At 40.3% G+C, this 16,216-nt stretch overlaps 2 protein-coding genes and 1 pseudogene across 2 annotated transcripts; all 3 read right to left on the bottom strand.

Annotated features, from left to right (window-relative positions):
• Window positions 1–2,215: 2,215 nt before the first annotated feature.
• On the bottom strand, window positions 2,216–8,784 carry LOC117616302 (geraniol 8-hydroxylase-like). Its single transcript, XM_034345566.1, has 2 exons — window positions 8,506–8,784; window positions 2,216–3,215 (listed from the first exon to the last, which is right to left on the bottom strand). Exons 1-2 carry the CDS (start codon window positions 8,782–8,784, stop codon window positions 2,400–2,402), a joined length of 1,095 nt encoding a protein of 364 aa, XP_034201457.1. The 3' UTR covers window positions 2,216–2,399.
• LOC117616246 (protein DETOXIFICATION 29-like) lies at window positions 8,220–9,748 on the bottom strand (the record flags this gene model as incomplete). Its single annotated transcript, XM_034345494.1, has 1 exon — window positions 8,220–9,748. A coding segment is annotated over one exon (909 nt), but the record flags the coding sequence as incomplete, so codon positions are not given.
• A 4,468-nt stretch (window positions 9,749–14,216) lies between these two features.
• The window catches only part of LOC117616293, an 11,834-nt pseudogene continuing 9,834 nt past the window's right edge, over window positions 14,217–16,216 (bottom strand).

Raw genomic sequence — 16,216 nt, 5'->3', positions numbered from 1 at the left:
ATGCTGACATACATTTCGCCAAAGGCCTGCAAAACAAAACAACATCAGTCAACCCAAACAAGAATAATCCAAAAAAAAATTTCACAGAAGAAGGCCAAAACTTACATAAGCAGAGGTGAGGATCGTCTTTTGGGCCCGGTCTATGAAGGAAGAGGCTGGGGTTCTCGCCAGAGCCTCGGGATCACTCTTCACGCCTTCCAGGAAGACGTTAATCAAGGGCACCTCCTGCCGGTGCATAGCTAAGTTCACCTCCTTCTTCTGCTGGCATAGCCTGTCGAAGTCCACCTTCTCCACCCCTTCAGCAAATATGTCCTCCATGCCGAAGGGGAGCTTCGGCGGCGCCTGCAAATCAAAGGGTGGAAGTCTCGGCCCCGACCCCATCACATGCTGATGAGCTTCCTCCAAGGCTTTCCTCTTTCCCAGCACGTCAGCAACCCGACCCTCATCATCATCTCTGGGGCTTTTCCCAGCACCCTTCTCTGCCTTCTTGGCCCGAGACTCCCTTAGCCGCTTCTGCATCTCAGTCTCATCAATATCCACTGCCACCTTCGTGCTCCCCCTTATAATACCCGCCACTGTCAAAACAAACAAAACAATTACATTAGTCACAACCACAAAAGGCTCAGCACATAACTAATAAATGTGACCCAAGTACTTATTTCCTTGAAGGAGTCCGGACTCCAACAAATTCTTCTGAGTGACTAGGTTCCCGCACTCACGCAAGGTCTTCGACAGCTGTGCCCTCACCCACTCAACCTCGTCTTCCTGCTCCTTGGAGATAGGCCCCCACTTCACTGAACCTGCACTAAAGGTTATATACTACTTAGCCATTTACACTGGCACAGACAAAATAGAGAACCAAGAATAAGAGCTAAAGCAAAACACAATCAAACATCAAACAGTCTTAAGGGATGGGGCCAAGGACCTATAGACTGGAAGTGGGTAGGAATGTGTTGGATAACGCTCTTCCCTGACGGACTCTCCCAGTCACCATAAGCCATGCACCACCTGTTCCTGCAGGACTTTTGCGTAGTTGGCTTGTGCCTAATAAAATAGCCCATCTCCTTCGCCTTTCGGCAATTAGCCTGTACCTAGCCAAAATTCCCTTGCTGCTTTGAAACCGAGTACAAATACATAAACTGCTCAAATGTTGGCTCCCCCAACCCAGCTAACCACCAAGCAATGTACATCCCATGAAGAAGAATCCAAAAGTTCGGATTATACTGCCCCGGCGCATATCCCAACTTAGTCAACATCATCTGTACCCACGGATGAAAGGGTAGTCTGAAGCCGTGCTGATACATATCCGTAAAAATCATCACGGAGCCATCCGAAGGATATCTGACTACATCAGCCGCAGTGGGTAACCTCAAGCCCACATAGGTTGGAACACAAAAGTCTGTCCGCAGCTGGGCCAATTTCGCTTCTGTAAGCGTATTCCGCCTCGGCAACGGGATACCAACCCGAATGTCTACTCCCTCTGAAATTGAAGCCACGGCTATACCCACGGACCCCGATGGTGATGCCTGGTTGCTCGAACCCACCTCTTGCGTATGAGGCAAGGCTGGAACCCGGTTCGCTATAGCCTCTAACTCTATATAATTCCTCTGCATCTCCCTATATGCAGCCGACCCGGAGTCTACCGACGGCTCACCCCTCTCACCCCCATGCCCTATCATCCTACTTTCTATAATGCCTTCTACCATACCCTCTGTCTTTGAACTCTCCTCTTCAGAACAAATATATTGGCTGGGCTCTTCACTCTCAGTGTCATCCCCACCAAAGGCAGGGGGGTCAGGACTTTCTCTATCAGAACTTTCATACATCTACAATATGCAAAAACAAGAAAAAGGAACTAATGCACATGCAAGGAGGATCGAACCACAACAACACAAAAATTTGGCAAATCTACATGTTTGTTCATACCAAGCAAGCATTCAACGTGTTCATACCAATGTTCAACGTGTTCGTCATATTCATGCTCATAGTCAAAGTGTTCTTCCTAGCCTTCAACATTTTCATGCAAAGCAAGACATTTCAATTCAACATGTTCAAGCAAAATGAGGTCTAACCTTGTTCGCACCACCACGTAGGAGTCGCCGGAAATCACCTCAGCCACAAGCACCACCACAAAACCCTTGCCGGAAATCTCTTCTCCTCCTCCTCAATTCAACATCTGATCTACCATTTTCGTGGTAAACTTGACCTCCGATTGAGACAGTAGCAAATGAAATAATCAGTTTAGATGGTACAAATAGCAATTAACAAAATGAAAACAATAGTGAAAATGTATAGTAGTCATAATTAATTTTGAAATCTAAGCAATTTATAGATATATACACTAGTTAGTAACTTAGTATCAATTGAAACAAAGTTATCAAGATTAAAGAACAAGAGAGCTAGAATATATATAGATAGCCACTAACCAGGAACAAATGTTGAGTTTCAACCATGTCCATATCCTCATTTTTCTCTTCACTACTGTTTATAAGGGTATCTAACATATCACTGGTCATGATATAGTCAGGTGCTTTTCTTGATTCCATTCTTTGGATGATCAAGCGATCGAAGAGGTCAAACATCTTCAGGAAGTGACGAGTCAAACGGCGCCGTATCCCCACGGGGTCAATCTTTTTAAGCACTGGAAAATAGTCAGCCAAGTTTGGTTTCGAAATCTCTTCCATAATACTCCGCACCAGCTCCTTGAACTCTCTAGCCCTCTCACTATTCTGGTCTGCTAAATCCACAAAGAAGACAGTCCGCGACATCAAATTGAGCTTAGTTTTGAAAGCAGCTCTTCCAATCTCCACTGCATCACCTTTTACAACGCTTTCATGGACATCAGCTATGAGCTCTTGCACTTTTAGGTGATGGTTGGCTTGGCTGGCGTCGAGAACGTTGGTGGCGAACAATTGGGAGTTGCATATTTTGCGAAGGTTTCTCCACTTAGCTGAAACAGGTATCCAGGGCATGCCGTTCTCGCCATGTTTACAGGCTTGTACTGAATCTGATACTGTTCGGTTGCAAAACAATTGGTCATGGGTTTGGAGGACTTGTTTAGCTATGGCGGATGAAGAAACCACAACAGTCGTGATTTGGCCAAGATGTAAAGTCATAATGGGGCCATAGCGTTGTGAAAGCTTGGTTAGGGAGATGTGGGGTCTGTTTCCAAGCTCTAGAAGATTTGCCAGCAAAAACCCAGTGGGACAAAAAAACTGGTTGAAGGGAAAAAAAGTACATAACCATGTGTAACATAAAATTCTATGTATATTGACATGCGTGCAACACTGCCTCGTTAAAACCTTGCCTGGAAAAATCCAGTGGGATAAAAACCTGGACGAAGGAAAAAGAGTATAGTGTGTAATGGTCTTTAGTGACAGCACACTCCCCCTGATGCTTGGCAAAATATCTTTAAGTCATACTGTTGATCATCTTTCTGAATATCATAGTTGACACTGCTTCTGTGAGTCAATAGTGTATGAAGGTCTTTATTAATACCACGTTCCCCCGGATGAATATCTCCCCCTGAATACTTCACGACTAGCTTTTGTCAGTAAGCGACCATAGAGATTTCTAGAGTCCGCATATCTAATAACACTTGGGCTATTTATAAGTTCACTCAAAAATATGCCCGTATATGGTGTTATGCTTAGATAGCATCAAATATGCCTCACATCATCCCAAAATGATGGTGATGGAGTTGAGCTCTATCTGGAAAATACGATGTCCGGTCGAATATACTTCTGAAAAACCCTTAAAGTGTCCAACAGATAATCCTCATAAAAATACTTCAATACTTTCTTAGTATAAGCAAGAATCTCGTTGGCATATTTCAGGCACATGTCATTCAGGGACTGGCTTCATGCAATTTCAATCCTTTCAAGGATTTTGTTTAAAGGGATTAAACTTTATGACACATTAAATAGCTGTAACCCAGCTATTTATACATCTTTAGGGAATCACTTCAGGTGATATGCTCTGTGCATTTAATAACCCTTAAAGATAACATGTTGGTCTCCGTAAATGTGCAATAAGGGGGCACAATTGAATTTGTAAATATGGAGAAAACCCAACATTCCTTGTTTCTGCCAGAAACATTGTGTCATACAAAGTAGGTATATTCCCTTTTATTCCGAACACCCAAGTATAACTTTCAATATTAACATCTTTTGGGGTTCGTACTGTGGGTTTGTTATTTGACGTTCATTCTCATCTATAATGGAATTGCCTCATTCCATTTTGGCCAATGATATTGTCGACATTTAATAATTGAACGTGGTTCCAATCAACACAGCCCATTGATGATTTGAGTAGCTACTCCAAAATCAAAATTTGTCATTCATCAATTCATGATCCCACCATTCTCATGTGCATGCGCATGCATCAATTATAAGCATTTCTTTGCCTTTGGGTACCCAAGCCACTTCAGGGGGCTTTTATGATGTGAGAATGTGGATTATAACCTCCAATGGAGCGTTATTTTATAGTAGGGCGTGGATAATCTCCATTTAGGGAGTTGGAACATTTAGAACCCATATATCTGTCATGCTGCAGGCATGCCACAGATTAATACATACATGTCAATTAATTTCTGGGACTTTAACCCATACAATTTGCTACGCATTAGGCGTGCACAATATCAATATTGACATGTCAAAGGATTGTCCTTTCGGGACTTCAATCCACATCATTTGCTACGCAACAGGCGTGCATCATATTGATCACTGCTATACCCATATTTTGTTCTTATGGGACTTTAATCTGTGCAGTGTATCATCAATGTATCCAACTTTCAATCTGTAAAATTTGCGTTAATAATTCATAGATACATACAAGCCATTCTTTTGGAACGAACTTATCTCCCCATTTGGTTACCTTTCAAGATAAAATATCAAATAAGTATATAAGCATAAAATAACACAAGTATTGCTTACATCCTTAGGTGGGAGAAACTTTTCTCAAGTATCATTCAAGCTCATATCGGCCCAGTAAATATAATGTAGCGCTTGATGATCTAGTTATATCCTGCAAGAGCAAAATCACAATTCTTTTCTCTGTCAAAAACAAATAACTCTCAGAGTTAGGATCACTTCATGGATTCTTTCTTCAGATGTTCATTCTAAAGAAATAAAATCCTTTATGAACAGAGAGTTATAAAAAGAAAGAAAAGATACAAAAATTGTGATATTGATTGCAAGGTAAGGTAAGCAATCAAGGAAGGAAGCTGGTGGGAGCAGACAACAAGCTCTCATTTCTCCTAGTCTAGAAGGACCTCAGGAGATTAGAGCATAAGGTCGCCTTCACAGTTCCCTAATGTAGCGGAAACGTGATCAGGGATAGTCTCGCTTCCTGAATGGATGATCAGAGATAGTCTTGCTTCTCGGGCATATTGAGTGCTTACTAATAAGAAAAACAAGTAGATATCGCATCACTAGGTATGGAGTAAACTGGATGTCTTCTGCAAAGAAAATTTTGTTAGTAACACATTTATACACAAATACAATGAATAGGTAGAACCGGTGAATTTCAAATTAACCATAGGAAAATTGCGAGATTCTCGGGGTACTTTTGAAAAAGTAGCTCCGTGAAATCCGTAAAGCAAGATCGGCTTTGAAAATAATACTTGAAAACGCCGAAAGTGCCGACAGGCATTATTAGAGGCCACGTGAAGTTTTGGACTCTGGGAAAGAAAAAGATAATATGGGGATTCGAGAAGATATTGGGATCCTGGAAATGTTGCCACATTTTCGCCTATAGATATTGCCTTTGCAAAACTTGATTGGAGCAACTGCGTTTCAACTCAACTTCCTTCATTTTCTGAAACTTTAGTTTTTCTAAGACTTTCTTCTAAACCTTCTTAAAATGGCTTCCTCTTCTTCCTGCCCAAATTATTTCAATTTAAATGATGCTCCCACACCAACCAGTGACGCCAAAGTTTGGCGTCCATCCTTTGTATCCCAAAATCGTCATCTCACAATTAATGATTCTGTGATGATGAATGATGCTACTGCTGTCATAGTAGCTAGGAATTTCATTACTCCAATGGATGAAATGTTGTTGACAGGGAGGTCTGAGGAAGAGGCTATTGATGACTCAATGGCTTCTAGCATTCAGAGTGCTGCTTCTTTTTCTAACATGGCTGATCGTTTGCGTGCTAGAGCAAACGAGGTTCAGAAGCTAACAACTGAAAATTCGTCTCTTCAAAGAATGCTTCATGAGTCTCAACAAGAGGTTGAGAAACTTAAAGGAGAGAATAATGCCTTGTTGAAACTGGTGAGTTCGTACTCTGTTGATACACTGAGAAGGCTAGACATGCTGCAGGTCTCCAATGAAAGAATTTTGGGAGACCACGAGAGGCTCATGGCTAAGCTTAAGAGGCGCCGTCCTCTTTCTTCAGAGGCTTCCAGAACATAATGTAATTTTATAGATTTTACAGGGCCTGCACCTTCATTGCAGGTGGAAAAAAATCTATATGTTGTATGCTCCTTTCCTGTTATAATAATTGCGCACATTCTTAAACTTACACCTGTGGTTTTTACGTCTTTTCAAAATGACGGTTTGGAACCTTGTGCCTTATAGGTTCAAATAACCACATCGACTCTCCCAAATTTCATATTTCAATGCATGTGAGCCCGTAACTTTTGGCCCGGGCTAAACACAAACTCAGAATTTATTCGCCCTTTTCAAATGGACATGAAATATGGATTGAGTAAAAGCCACGCTAATATCACAATATAGTAGTGAAGAGCATTAACTACTATATACCCACAACTTCAAGTTCAGGATCTCTCATATATTTGGATCCATGGGCTTCTGGCCCAGATATAACAAAATATGTGGGGAGCCTCAATTCATCATTTGAGGTTTATACTGATATTATCCATTTCACGGTGTATTTTTAACAACCGGAATTCACAAAATATATTTCTTCCTTGAGGTGTCGATTATAACAGAATCAAACTTTATTAAATTCATCATTCTCTTATGCCAAAGAAATATGTGGTGTACTACAATTTGCAATAATACCTCAAATGTTGTCCATTTAACTGTTGGAATTTAGGTTCTCAACACTGTTAGATTTTGAACTTCATGCCAAAATCACATATTCTCATGGTATGGACATTCTTACAATTTTATGTACATATTTCGGGACTTCAAACCCTTACATAATTGTCCATATTTTGAGGAACTTCTGGCATCTCATTTAATTGCTCATCCATGAGTTTAAGGAACTGCAGGTTCCCTTTTGTATATAGTGACGGTTTACCCAAAATGGTTAATATTTATGTATACGTCACTATTCATATATCCGGTACTATTCATCAAGTCATGAATACGTATCTATTCATGTGTACAGTCCATTTGCCAGTACAGTTATCATCCATGTGTACGGCACTATGAACCAATACGGTACTGTTACATCATTAAGGAACCCCAGGTCCTTATTTACATGTCAGGGATCAAGGACCCTCAAGTCCAATCACATGTTTACAAATATAGTACCGGAGAGACTGCCAGCTCTCATTTTAATATCATCATCAAGGATCTTCAAGTCCTGATGTAATTGTATGATGAGGATCAAGGAACTTCTGGTCCTGATCTGCATACTGTAAAAACTCATCATACAGCACAATTAATCCATAAAATAAATTGCTGATAAATAAATTACTGGTATGGACGATAAACCCGCACCATACTTTAAATAAATGTAAATGTGCGGTAAAATAAATTCATAAATTAAATTGTTTGCTGTATGGACGTTAATCCCGCACCATACCTTAAATAAAATTAAATGTGCGGTAAAATAAATTCATAAAGTATGAGGGTTAATTCCACATCATACTTTAAGTAAAAGTAAATTTGCGATAAAGTAAACGTGCTTGTATGGGCACTAATTCTGCTCCATACATTTAAATAAAAGTAAAGGCATGGACGATAAACCCGCACCACCCTTTTAAATAGATACTGTTGTATGGGTAATAAACCTACACCATACAGTAAATAATGTACAGTAAAGTAATTTCATAAAGTATGAGGGTTAATTCCACATCATACTTTAAGTAAAAGTAAATTTGCGATAAAGTAAAGGCAATTATTGGTGGGTTCTTATCAACACCACGATCAAATAGTATAATATTATTATACTGATATATTAGTAGAAAGCTAGGTATATCACGTTGGCTTTTCTTCTTTCCACCTGCAATCTACACTAGTCATGAGTATTAAATTCTGTAGGTATTTTAATAATGTAATTAATTAAAGGAGATAGAGTGAGGCAGGGTACTTATCCCTTTATTTCGGTGGGTGTTCACATGCCTAGCAAAAATCCTTTGTTTCCTTTACTTCCATGTAGGATTTTGCTTTCCACTAGGCTGATCAACTTGCTGTATCCCACTTTTCAATAAATATACTCTAGCATAGGCTCACTTTTTAGGCATGCTTGCTAGATCTCCAGTGCCTTGCATCAAATCAGCACCGGCCTTTCAACAACTTTTAGTGGCTTACTTCCATTTTAGAAAGATGTTTCTTCACTTTACCAGCACATCCTTGACAGTGAATGGAAACTCTCATAACAACCACACTGAATGAATTTGTTGGCAGTTTTAAGACAGAGAGCATATCTAGAGAAGCCAAGGGATCAAAAGAGATTGTCCCCACAAGGTAACACCCGGTGAGATCAAGCTGAGTTGCTCGGCCCATAGAGCATGTAACTCCATACCAGGTGCATGGATTCCTACCAAGCTGCCAATCTCTCAAAACTCCATTTGGGTCCTTCTGAATCATCTTTTTGAACGTGAGAAGAGCTTCTGCATCAGTCTTGATCGACGAAACACTTTGTTCAGCAGAGCATGATTGCAGATGCGAGAGACAGCTTCACAAAACTCCAAAGATTCTGAAAGGCCTTCCACGAGAACCCAACCCAGGCTCGACCACAAGTCCCTGAAAAGATGTAAATCAACTGTGCCAACACGATGAACCACCAAGACACGTTCAGCACCACGGCCCCACCCACCAGGGCCCGCCCCAGCTTCAGCATCAACAGCCAGCTGAACACCGTATGCAGAACCAGAGCCAGCGCGGTTATGGCCGCCATCACCATGATCTTGCTCTGCGCCTGCAGGAACTTCGCTATTGGGAAATTCATGGCGTACGCGAACAGCTGCGGTATCATCCAGATGGCGAACACTCCCGCCGCCTTCGATATCTCGGCGGTCTGCCCTATCAGCCGGAGCAGCTGTTGGGCGAAGATGTATAAAAAGCATAAGAGCACGCCCGTCGTGTTCAGGATCACCCATGACCTCTGCATGTATATCCCTAACATGTCCAGCTGTCCAGCCCCGAACGCTTGCCCGCACAGCGTCTCCAGCGCACTCCCCATTCCAAGCATTACGCCGAAGGAGAACCCGGCGATGACGAAGTTTTCAATGGAGACGGCGGCGAGCTCTAAGGTACCGACCTGGCCGGCGAAGACTTGGGTGATGGCACCGAGGGAGTACTGGCAGAGGGAGGTGAAGATTGCTGGGCCAGCGAGGTACCGCAGCTTCTTCGTTTCTTTGTAGAACTCGCGGAAGAAGTCGCGGAAGCTGAGGATGGGAGGGATGTCGTCGGCATCGGGAGTGAAGGAGGCGTTGGAAATGAAAGAAGGGTGTGCGGTTGCAGGGAAGGACTCTAGTTGGTCATGTAGCTGATCACGATCAGCATCACCAAACTCGTCTCTCAGCGACAAAAGTGAATGAAGCAGAAGAAGAAGCAGCCATGGCTATGTTTTTCTTTGTGTTTGTTTGGCTGGGTTTCATCAGAGAATTCAGCTGGTATTGTTAAAGCGAAATCGTGCTGATAACGTGTTATAAAACCGAAGAATTGAGGAGAGAATTTAGAAGCAGAGAAAACCCTCAAATTGGTTTCTCTGTTCAGTATATTATCTATCTATCTATCTAATTACAAGGATGAGTGAACCCTTTTGTAGGCAAAGTCCCTTCCAACAAGTGGTGGGCTCCACCTTATCATTTACAACAGAAAATATATTTTCAGGACCAACTCTTTTAAGTTGTTTAAATATATCCCCTAAAAGCTAAGAGACAAACTTAGGTAAAGACATTTCAGAGCAACTTGCGAAGGTAAAGACATTTGAGAACAACTTGCGTAGGTAAAGACATTTGAGAACAATTTGAGTCTGGACTTAGCTGTCACGAGTGGAAGCTTTTACAAGCCATCTCTATTTACCCCAAATGGAAATTTGAACAAATATCATTTGAACTTTAAGGTGTGTACAGGATTACCTCATGAATTTTTAATTTTTTCTAGTAACCCACTTGAACTATTTAAAATGTTGAAATATTAATTTACCATCTACATCTAACGCCCCCCACCGCCCCCCACCTAACCAAATAATGCAACCGCATCACACAAAATAATTCAAAGCAGCTATTACAAGCCATTTTTGGTAAGGAAGCTTTTATCAAATTTGTCCTCTATACACGGTCAGTGCCAAATATCATATAAATATTGTCATACCAAGATAAAATCATATTGGTCCATTAAAGTTATTTGTCCAATCTCATCAAGACAGATTGAGAAAGGCAACTGGTGTGAATTGACGAAAATGAAGTCATCTAAATTCTTATCATGAGCTCCATCAATTCTTACTTATGGACAAAGGAAAAAGACGTGTTGAGAACGTGCATCGAATAAATTGTTTTTTTTATCGAAAGCGCCAAGCAATTTAAGGTCAATTTTATCATGCATGACAAAAATTTTAAGGTCAATTTTATCATGCACGACCAAAATTAAGACAGAATTGCAAAGAAAAGAAAGAAGCTGCCGAGGCCCGCGGCTAATATAACCAAGGATGAAACAACAGAAAAAAAAAAATTCGACAGCTGTCGGGTAGAAATCAAAGGACCACCAACCCTACCAACCCTACCAACCCTACTGTTCTTTTAACTTGCACCATGTTTAAGGTCATCAAATCTTGTAAGAATTCTCTTTGTGGGCATGAAACTTCAAATTTTCTCAAGCTATTTAAACACAAACACGGCCAATATAATTAGTAGCCCTATTGTCAACAATGGTAGGAGCCCCATAAAGCCAAGGCAGTCCAATTACTCTATGCACCCCAATAAACCTTCCTCAAAGAAAAAACTATCTTCATAGTTAATTTTGCTGGACGTTCTTACAACAACCAATTGTTATTGAGATTCAAACTTAATGAATGATTGAGATATATACACGACATAGTCTCTATTTTTTATTTTATTTTATTTTAATAAAAGCGATCGATATTGGGTGGGTGAGATTCAAACACAGAATCTTGAGTGTGTTGAGGCCCAAAAAAATCTAAGAGTAGGCCCAAATATATTCCCCGGCCCAGTGCAACACCTTACTGAGAAGAAACCCCCATTTGGGCACGCGAAAGTTCATCATACACTCTCACGCGAGTTGTAATCCACGTGCCACGCCAAGCAAATACGCAAAACGCCAAGTAAAAAGGTCGTAGCAAGCCCGTAAAATGTGTTGCCTCTATGAACCCATGCTAAATGTTATCCTGTCAAGCGTCGTTTTGACTCAATCATAGCCATTTAAAAAATAATAAAATTCAAGCACGAGCATGCCAATCGACATGCAATGCCAAGCAAAAAACCATTATTTTGCACCTAGCCACGCTACAAGCTTAAGTGGGCCCAAGCCACTTAAATGCCCAGGGCTTGTTGAGTGGGTTGTGGTATGGATGGTTACGAGCATTCACATGGCCCATTGATGAGCCAAAAAGTGGAAGTTTTGGGCTACTTGGGAATCCCAAAACTCGAGCCCATTTCTTGAGCCCAAATATGTGGGTAAGTATGAAAGAGAGGAAATATAGCCCATCACCTTAGAAAATTGGCCTATCATCTTATTAAATTAGTCCATCACTTTAGAAAGTTGGCCCATCCCATTAGTAAACTAGCCCATCACCTTAGGGAATGGCCCAAGTGGCTTAGAAAATATCTGAAAGCCTCCAGCACATGGCTAGAGACAAAACCATAACCGAAAACCAAGGATACTTGTATGAGCAGGCTGCTGGGTGTCTCCAAAGGCAAACCAAAGACAGACCATTCGAGAAAACCAAAGGATATTTGCGTGCGCAGGTTGTTAGGAGAAAAGCACCCTTCATACCAACGCCGTTACCTATTTCTTTCTCCTACCAGCTCTTGCCATGAAATAAGGGAGGAAATAAGGAGATATGGTAGCCAAAGATAGGAGATCACCACTGGAGCAGTTGCGGGAAGACTCTAGAGCTCCAAAAAATCTTGTCTCTGTGTGTTCGGATTAGGAGGATTTCACCAAATAATGATTAATCAAAGGAAGAGAAGAGGAATATAGGGGGAGACTTGGCTGATTTGGGAAGAATCAATTAGGGTTTCTTGGGAAAAAAAAAATTTCCAGCGCCTATAAAAGTGGGTATCTCCTACCCATCATCTCAACCACATCCAGAGAGAGCAAGCAGCACCTCTCACCACTGGAAACCTTCAATTTCGAGCCCTGTTCTTCCATTCCTTCCCATTTTCTCTTCTGGCAAAGCACTCAAGAACTTGACGAAGCTTTCGTCAAGCTGCTGGAAATTTGCTAAATCACCCATTCTTCCATGTTCTCCCTCTCTCTCCCATAACCACATCTAGAGAGAGCAAGCAACACCTCTCACCACTAGAACTCTACAATTTCGAGCCATGTTCTTCCCTTGCTTCCCCTTTTCTCTTCTGGCAAAACACTCAAGAGCCTGACGAAAACTTTTGTCAAGCTGCCGGAAATTTGCTAAAACCACTCATTCTTCCATCTTCATCTTTCCCTCTCTTCCCTCAACAAATCCACCCAAAAACTCCCTATTCCCCTTACTTTGAGCCTCTGTTTCTCATAAGAACCCAAGCTCTCTCTCTCTCTCTCTCTCTCTCTCTCTCTCTCTCTCTCTCTCTCTCTCATGCTAAACTCATGAATGCTCAGCTCCCATGCCACAAACTTCTCAAGCCAAGCCTAAATACTTATCTGTAAGCAACTGTTGGTTTTGTTGCTGAAGGAAGCCAAGGTGTTTCCTAAGTCTCCAAGAACCTTTCGAAGCAGTCTTGGGGTCTGATTATTGAACTAAGACACAAGGGCATTTCCACTTATTTTGCTCTTTACAGCAGCTCAGGCCCATTTGTAGCTGCCGGAACAAAAAAGCCCCTACATAGTGCAAGGAAGATAACTGTTCAAAATATGGATGGCAATTTTAACCACGGGTAAGGGTCTTCGCACAGATTCAACCCTAATGGTCGGGTAAGAAGGATAAAAAAAAGGTATGGGGACGGGTACAATAAATTTTTTGGGTATAGTGTTAGGGGAGGGGTAGGTATGATATTTTAATCCCCGACCCGAACCACCCCCCCTCCCCCTCCCCCTCCTTTTTAGAATATAAATATATATATATATATACACACACACTATAGTATATATAAATATGCTATTAAAGTGATTGTGTCGATTAATTTTTATATTTTTTATTATTATATTATATATTTATAAAATTTATACAAATTTTAAGCTACACTACTTATATATTTAGTTAACTTCCGGTCAATATATAAACATTCTTATATTGTCTTGTACGTAGATAATATGTTATATATATTCATTATCTTGCCCTAGTCCTTTTTTTTTTTTTTTTTTCTTTCTTTCAAATAAAGTAGTTTTATATTAATTTTTTCTTTCGTACGTAATGGGGCAGGTTAGGGAATCCATTCTCCATTGAAGGTGGGGTAGGGAATCCCCGATATGAATATTGCAGTTATGAAGGCGGGAATGGGGAAAAAAGCTTAACGGGATGGGGATGGAAATGGCATACCCTCCCCTGATTCGACCCATTGCCATCCCTAGTTCAAAACCACTTGAGTTACAAGGTGGATGCATACACAACATAATCTTAATTTATAAAAGATGAAAACTATATAAACTGATTTTTCCTTAGTAATTCATATGATCATTATACATTATATATATATATATACAAGTCTGTAGAGAACAATTTACTACAGCAAGCATTATCATAAACATAAATATGGAGTTATTGCCTAATAACAACATAACTGACAACTGACCATTTCTTGTCATTAGTAGGATTAATTACTGTAATTGAAATACTATTGTAACTCCCTAATACTCCCCCGCAAATCGAGCGCGCACAACATAGCAAGATTTGAGTGAAGAAACTACATGGTGATGGAGATGGTGGCAGCAGTCGGATGTAGTAGTCCAGTAAGGGAAACCAAAAAGAAGAACTCCATAGGTGCAACAATGGCTTGAGAGAAACAAAGTAAGAGAAAAATAAAAATAATGCCCATTGAAAGGCAACAAGTGAAGGAGCTCATGGGCTCATGGAAGGAAAGAATAAAATGACGGGCTGACATACAAGTCAAATGTATAGTGCATGGGCTCATGGAAGGAAAGAAAAAACATGACGGGCTGACATACAAGTCAAATGTACATAGGAAACAACTCTAGGCACCTGAGAAACATAACTCTACCTAGGAATCACCCTTTAGGTAGGATAGAGAGCATGCGGTAAGTGGGAAAATAAAGGCCAGAAAGTCACTACTACAAAAAGTGAAAAAGACGACCAGAAAACAACGACGGTCTAAGTGAAAACCGTCGTGATTTTTAAAAAGACGACGGTTCTAAAAACATCGTCGTGTAATACCACCTTAGACAACTAAAAATGGAGATTCAAATGGCTGTTCAAAAACAACGACGTACCTAATTAAACAACCGACGTCTATTTGAAACAGATTTCAGCAGTGTAAAATCAAAGCCAACAAAGAACGGCAGAAGTTATGAATCGACCGACGTAAAAAGTAAAGACGACGATTTCAATAAAAGCCGCCGTTTTTACTCATAAAATAACACGACGAGGTTTTCGTATAAGACGCCTTATAATTACAAACAAATCCACGGCTTTAAAATACAAAATATCGCCGTATTAAATTAATTTACAACGACGGAAAATATAAATATATCGACGTCATTCTCGTATAGTTCTCCGACGTTATCTTTAAATCGTACTATAAAATTTAACGTCGTATTTATTCATTTTATACGTCGTACCTTTAATTTAAACCGTCGTCTTAATAAGAATTTTTGTTAACAATTTTTTTTTTTGATTTTCTTATCCTACGTCGGTAGATCTACTTAATGACAAGAATTGAAATAACCACGACGGTTTATATAGAAAACCGCCGACATAATCAGATTTTTCTGAGAACCCAAGGGTTACAAAATCTTACCAGCAAAATCTATTTATAATTTCCTCGGGTTAGTAATATTGCGTCGTGTTAGTTTACAAATTCTAGAACATTAATTTCCCTCATTTTAAATTTCCTCGGGAAAGAAAAAATCTATTTATCACGCTTTGTAATTGAAAACTAAAACTGAAAGAATTCGGGAAAAAAAAACTCTATTTATAATTTAAAAATAAAATCCACGTCGGTTGTATTACACTTAACGACGTTTAAAAAAATAATCTACGTCGGTAATTATAAATCTACCGCCATCTTACCTTAATATAGACGACGAGAAAAGACGACGGTATAACAGAAAACCGCCGTTGTTTCAGTTTCTTTAACAGTTTGGTCCTTTATCTTTCTGCAGGACTTGTATAGTTCAAAGCATTGACAATGTTTTCATCATATCTCCCAGCAACTACTGATTCGATTGCTCATGCTTTAGAGGCCATCTGAAGCCATTTCTATTCTTTATCGCATTCTTGAAACCCATCTTCTTCTTCTGAAGCTCTTCGGATAAAGGAAGAGGCTATCACAAATCTGACGGATCTTCTTAGTAAAGAAAAGCAAGCAGAGGATCAGGCACATCTGATCTTCAGATTTCCCTGAGAAGCGAACTTTCCTTCGACAGCGAGTGAAGGCCAGGCTTGCATCTCTTTTGATGGAAAGCAAGGAGTATTCAGAAGCACTAAGTGTCCTATATCAGGCTTGATCAAGGAAGTGAGAAGGCTAGTTGACAAGCTTCTTCTTGTGGACATAGATTTGATGCGAGTAAGCTCAATTTCTCTTTGAGAAAGACATCCAAATTATTGTCTTTGAGATGTGAGAGACAATGTCTCTGAGAGAGGAAGAACTTGGAACCCTAAATGTAAACCGAAAATGAATGAAAGCGACAAATTTATAGAATAAATTTTTAAAACCAACGGCGGTCC

This window comes from Prunus dulcis, chromosome 1, assembly GCF_902201215.1.
Source record: "Prunus dulcis chromosome 1, ALMONDv2, whole genome shotgun sequence".
Taxonomy (NCBI): domain Eukaryota; kingdom Viridiplantae; phylum Streptophyta; class Magnoliopsida; order Rosales; family Rosaceae; genus Prunus; species Prunus dulcis.
Note: the sequence above shows the minus strand (reverse complement) of the source record. Positions and strands in the feature narration are given on the sequence as shown.

Bases quoted from the DNA above. Each gene is read 5' to 3' on its own strand.
- LOC117616302 (XM_034345566.1), bottom strand. From the start codon at position 8,784: ATGATTCAGAAGGACCCAAATGGAGTTTTGAGAGATTGGCAGCTTGGT. The intron at 3,216-8,505 runs GTAAGCCACTAA...CCCTTCAACCAG, and splicing joins AACATCTTTCTAAAATGGAA to TTTTTTTGTCCCACTGGGTT.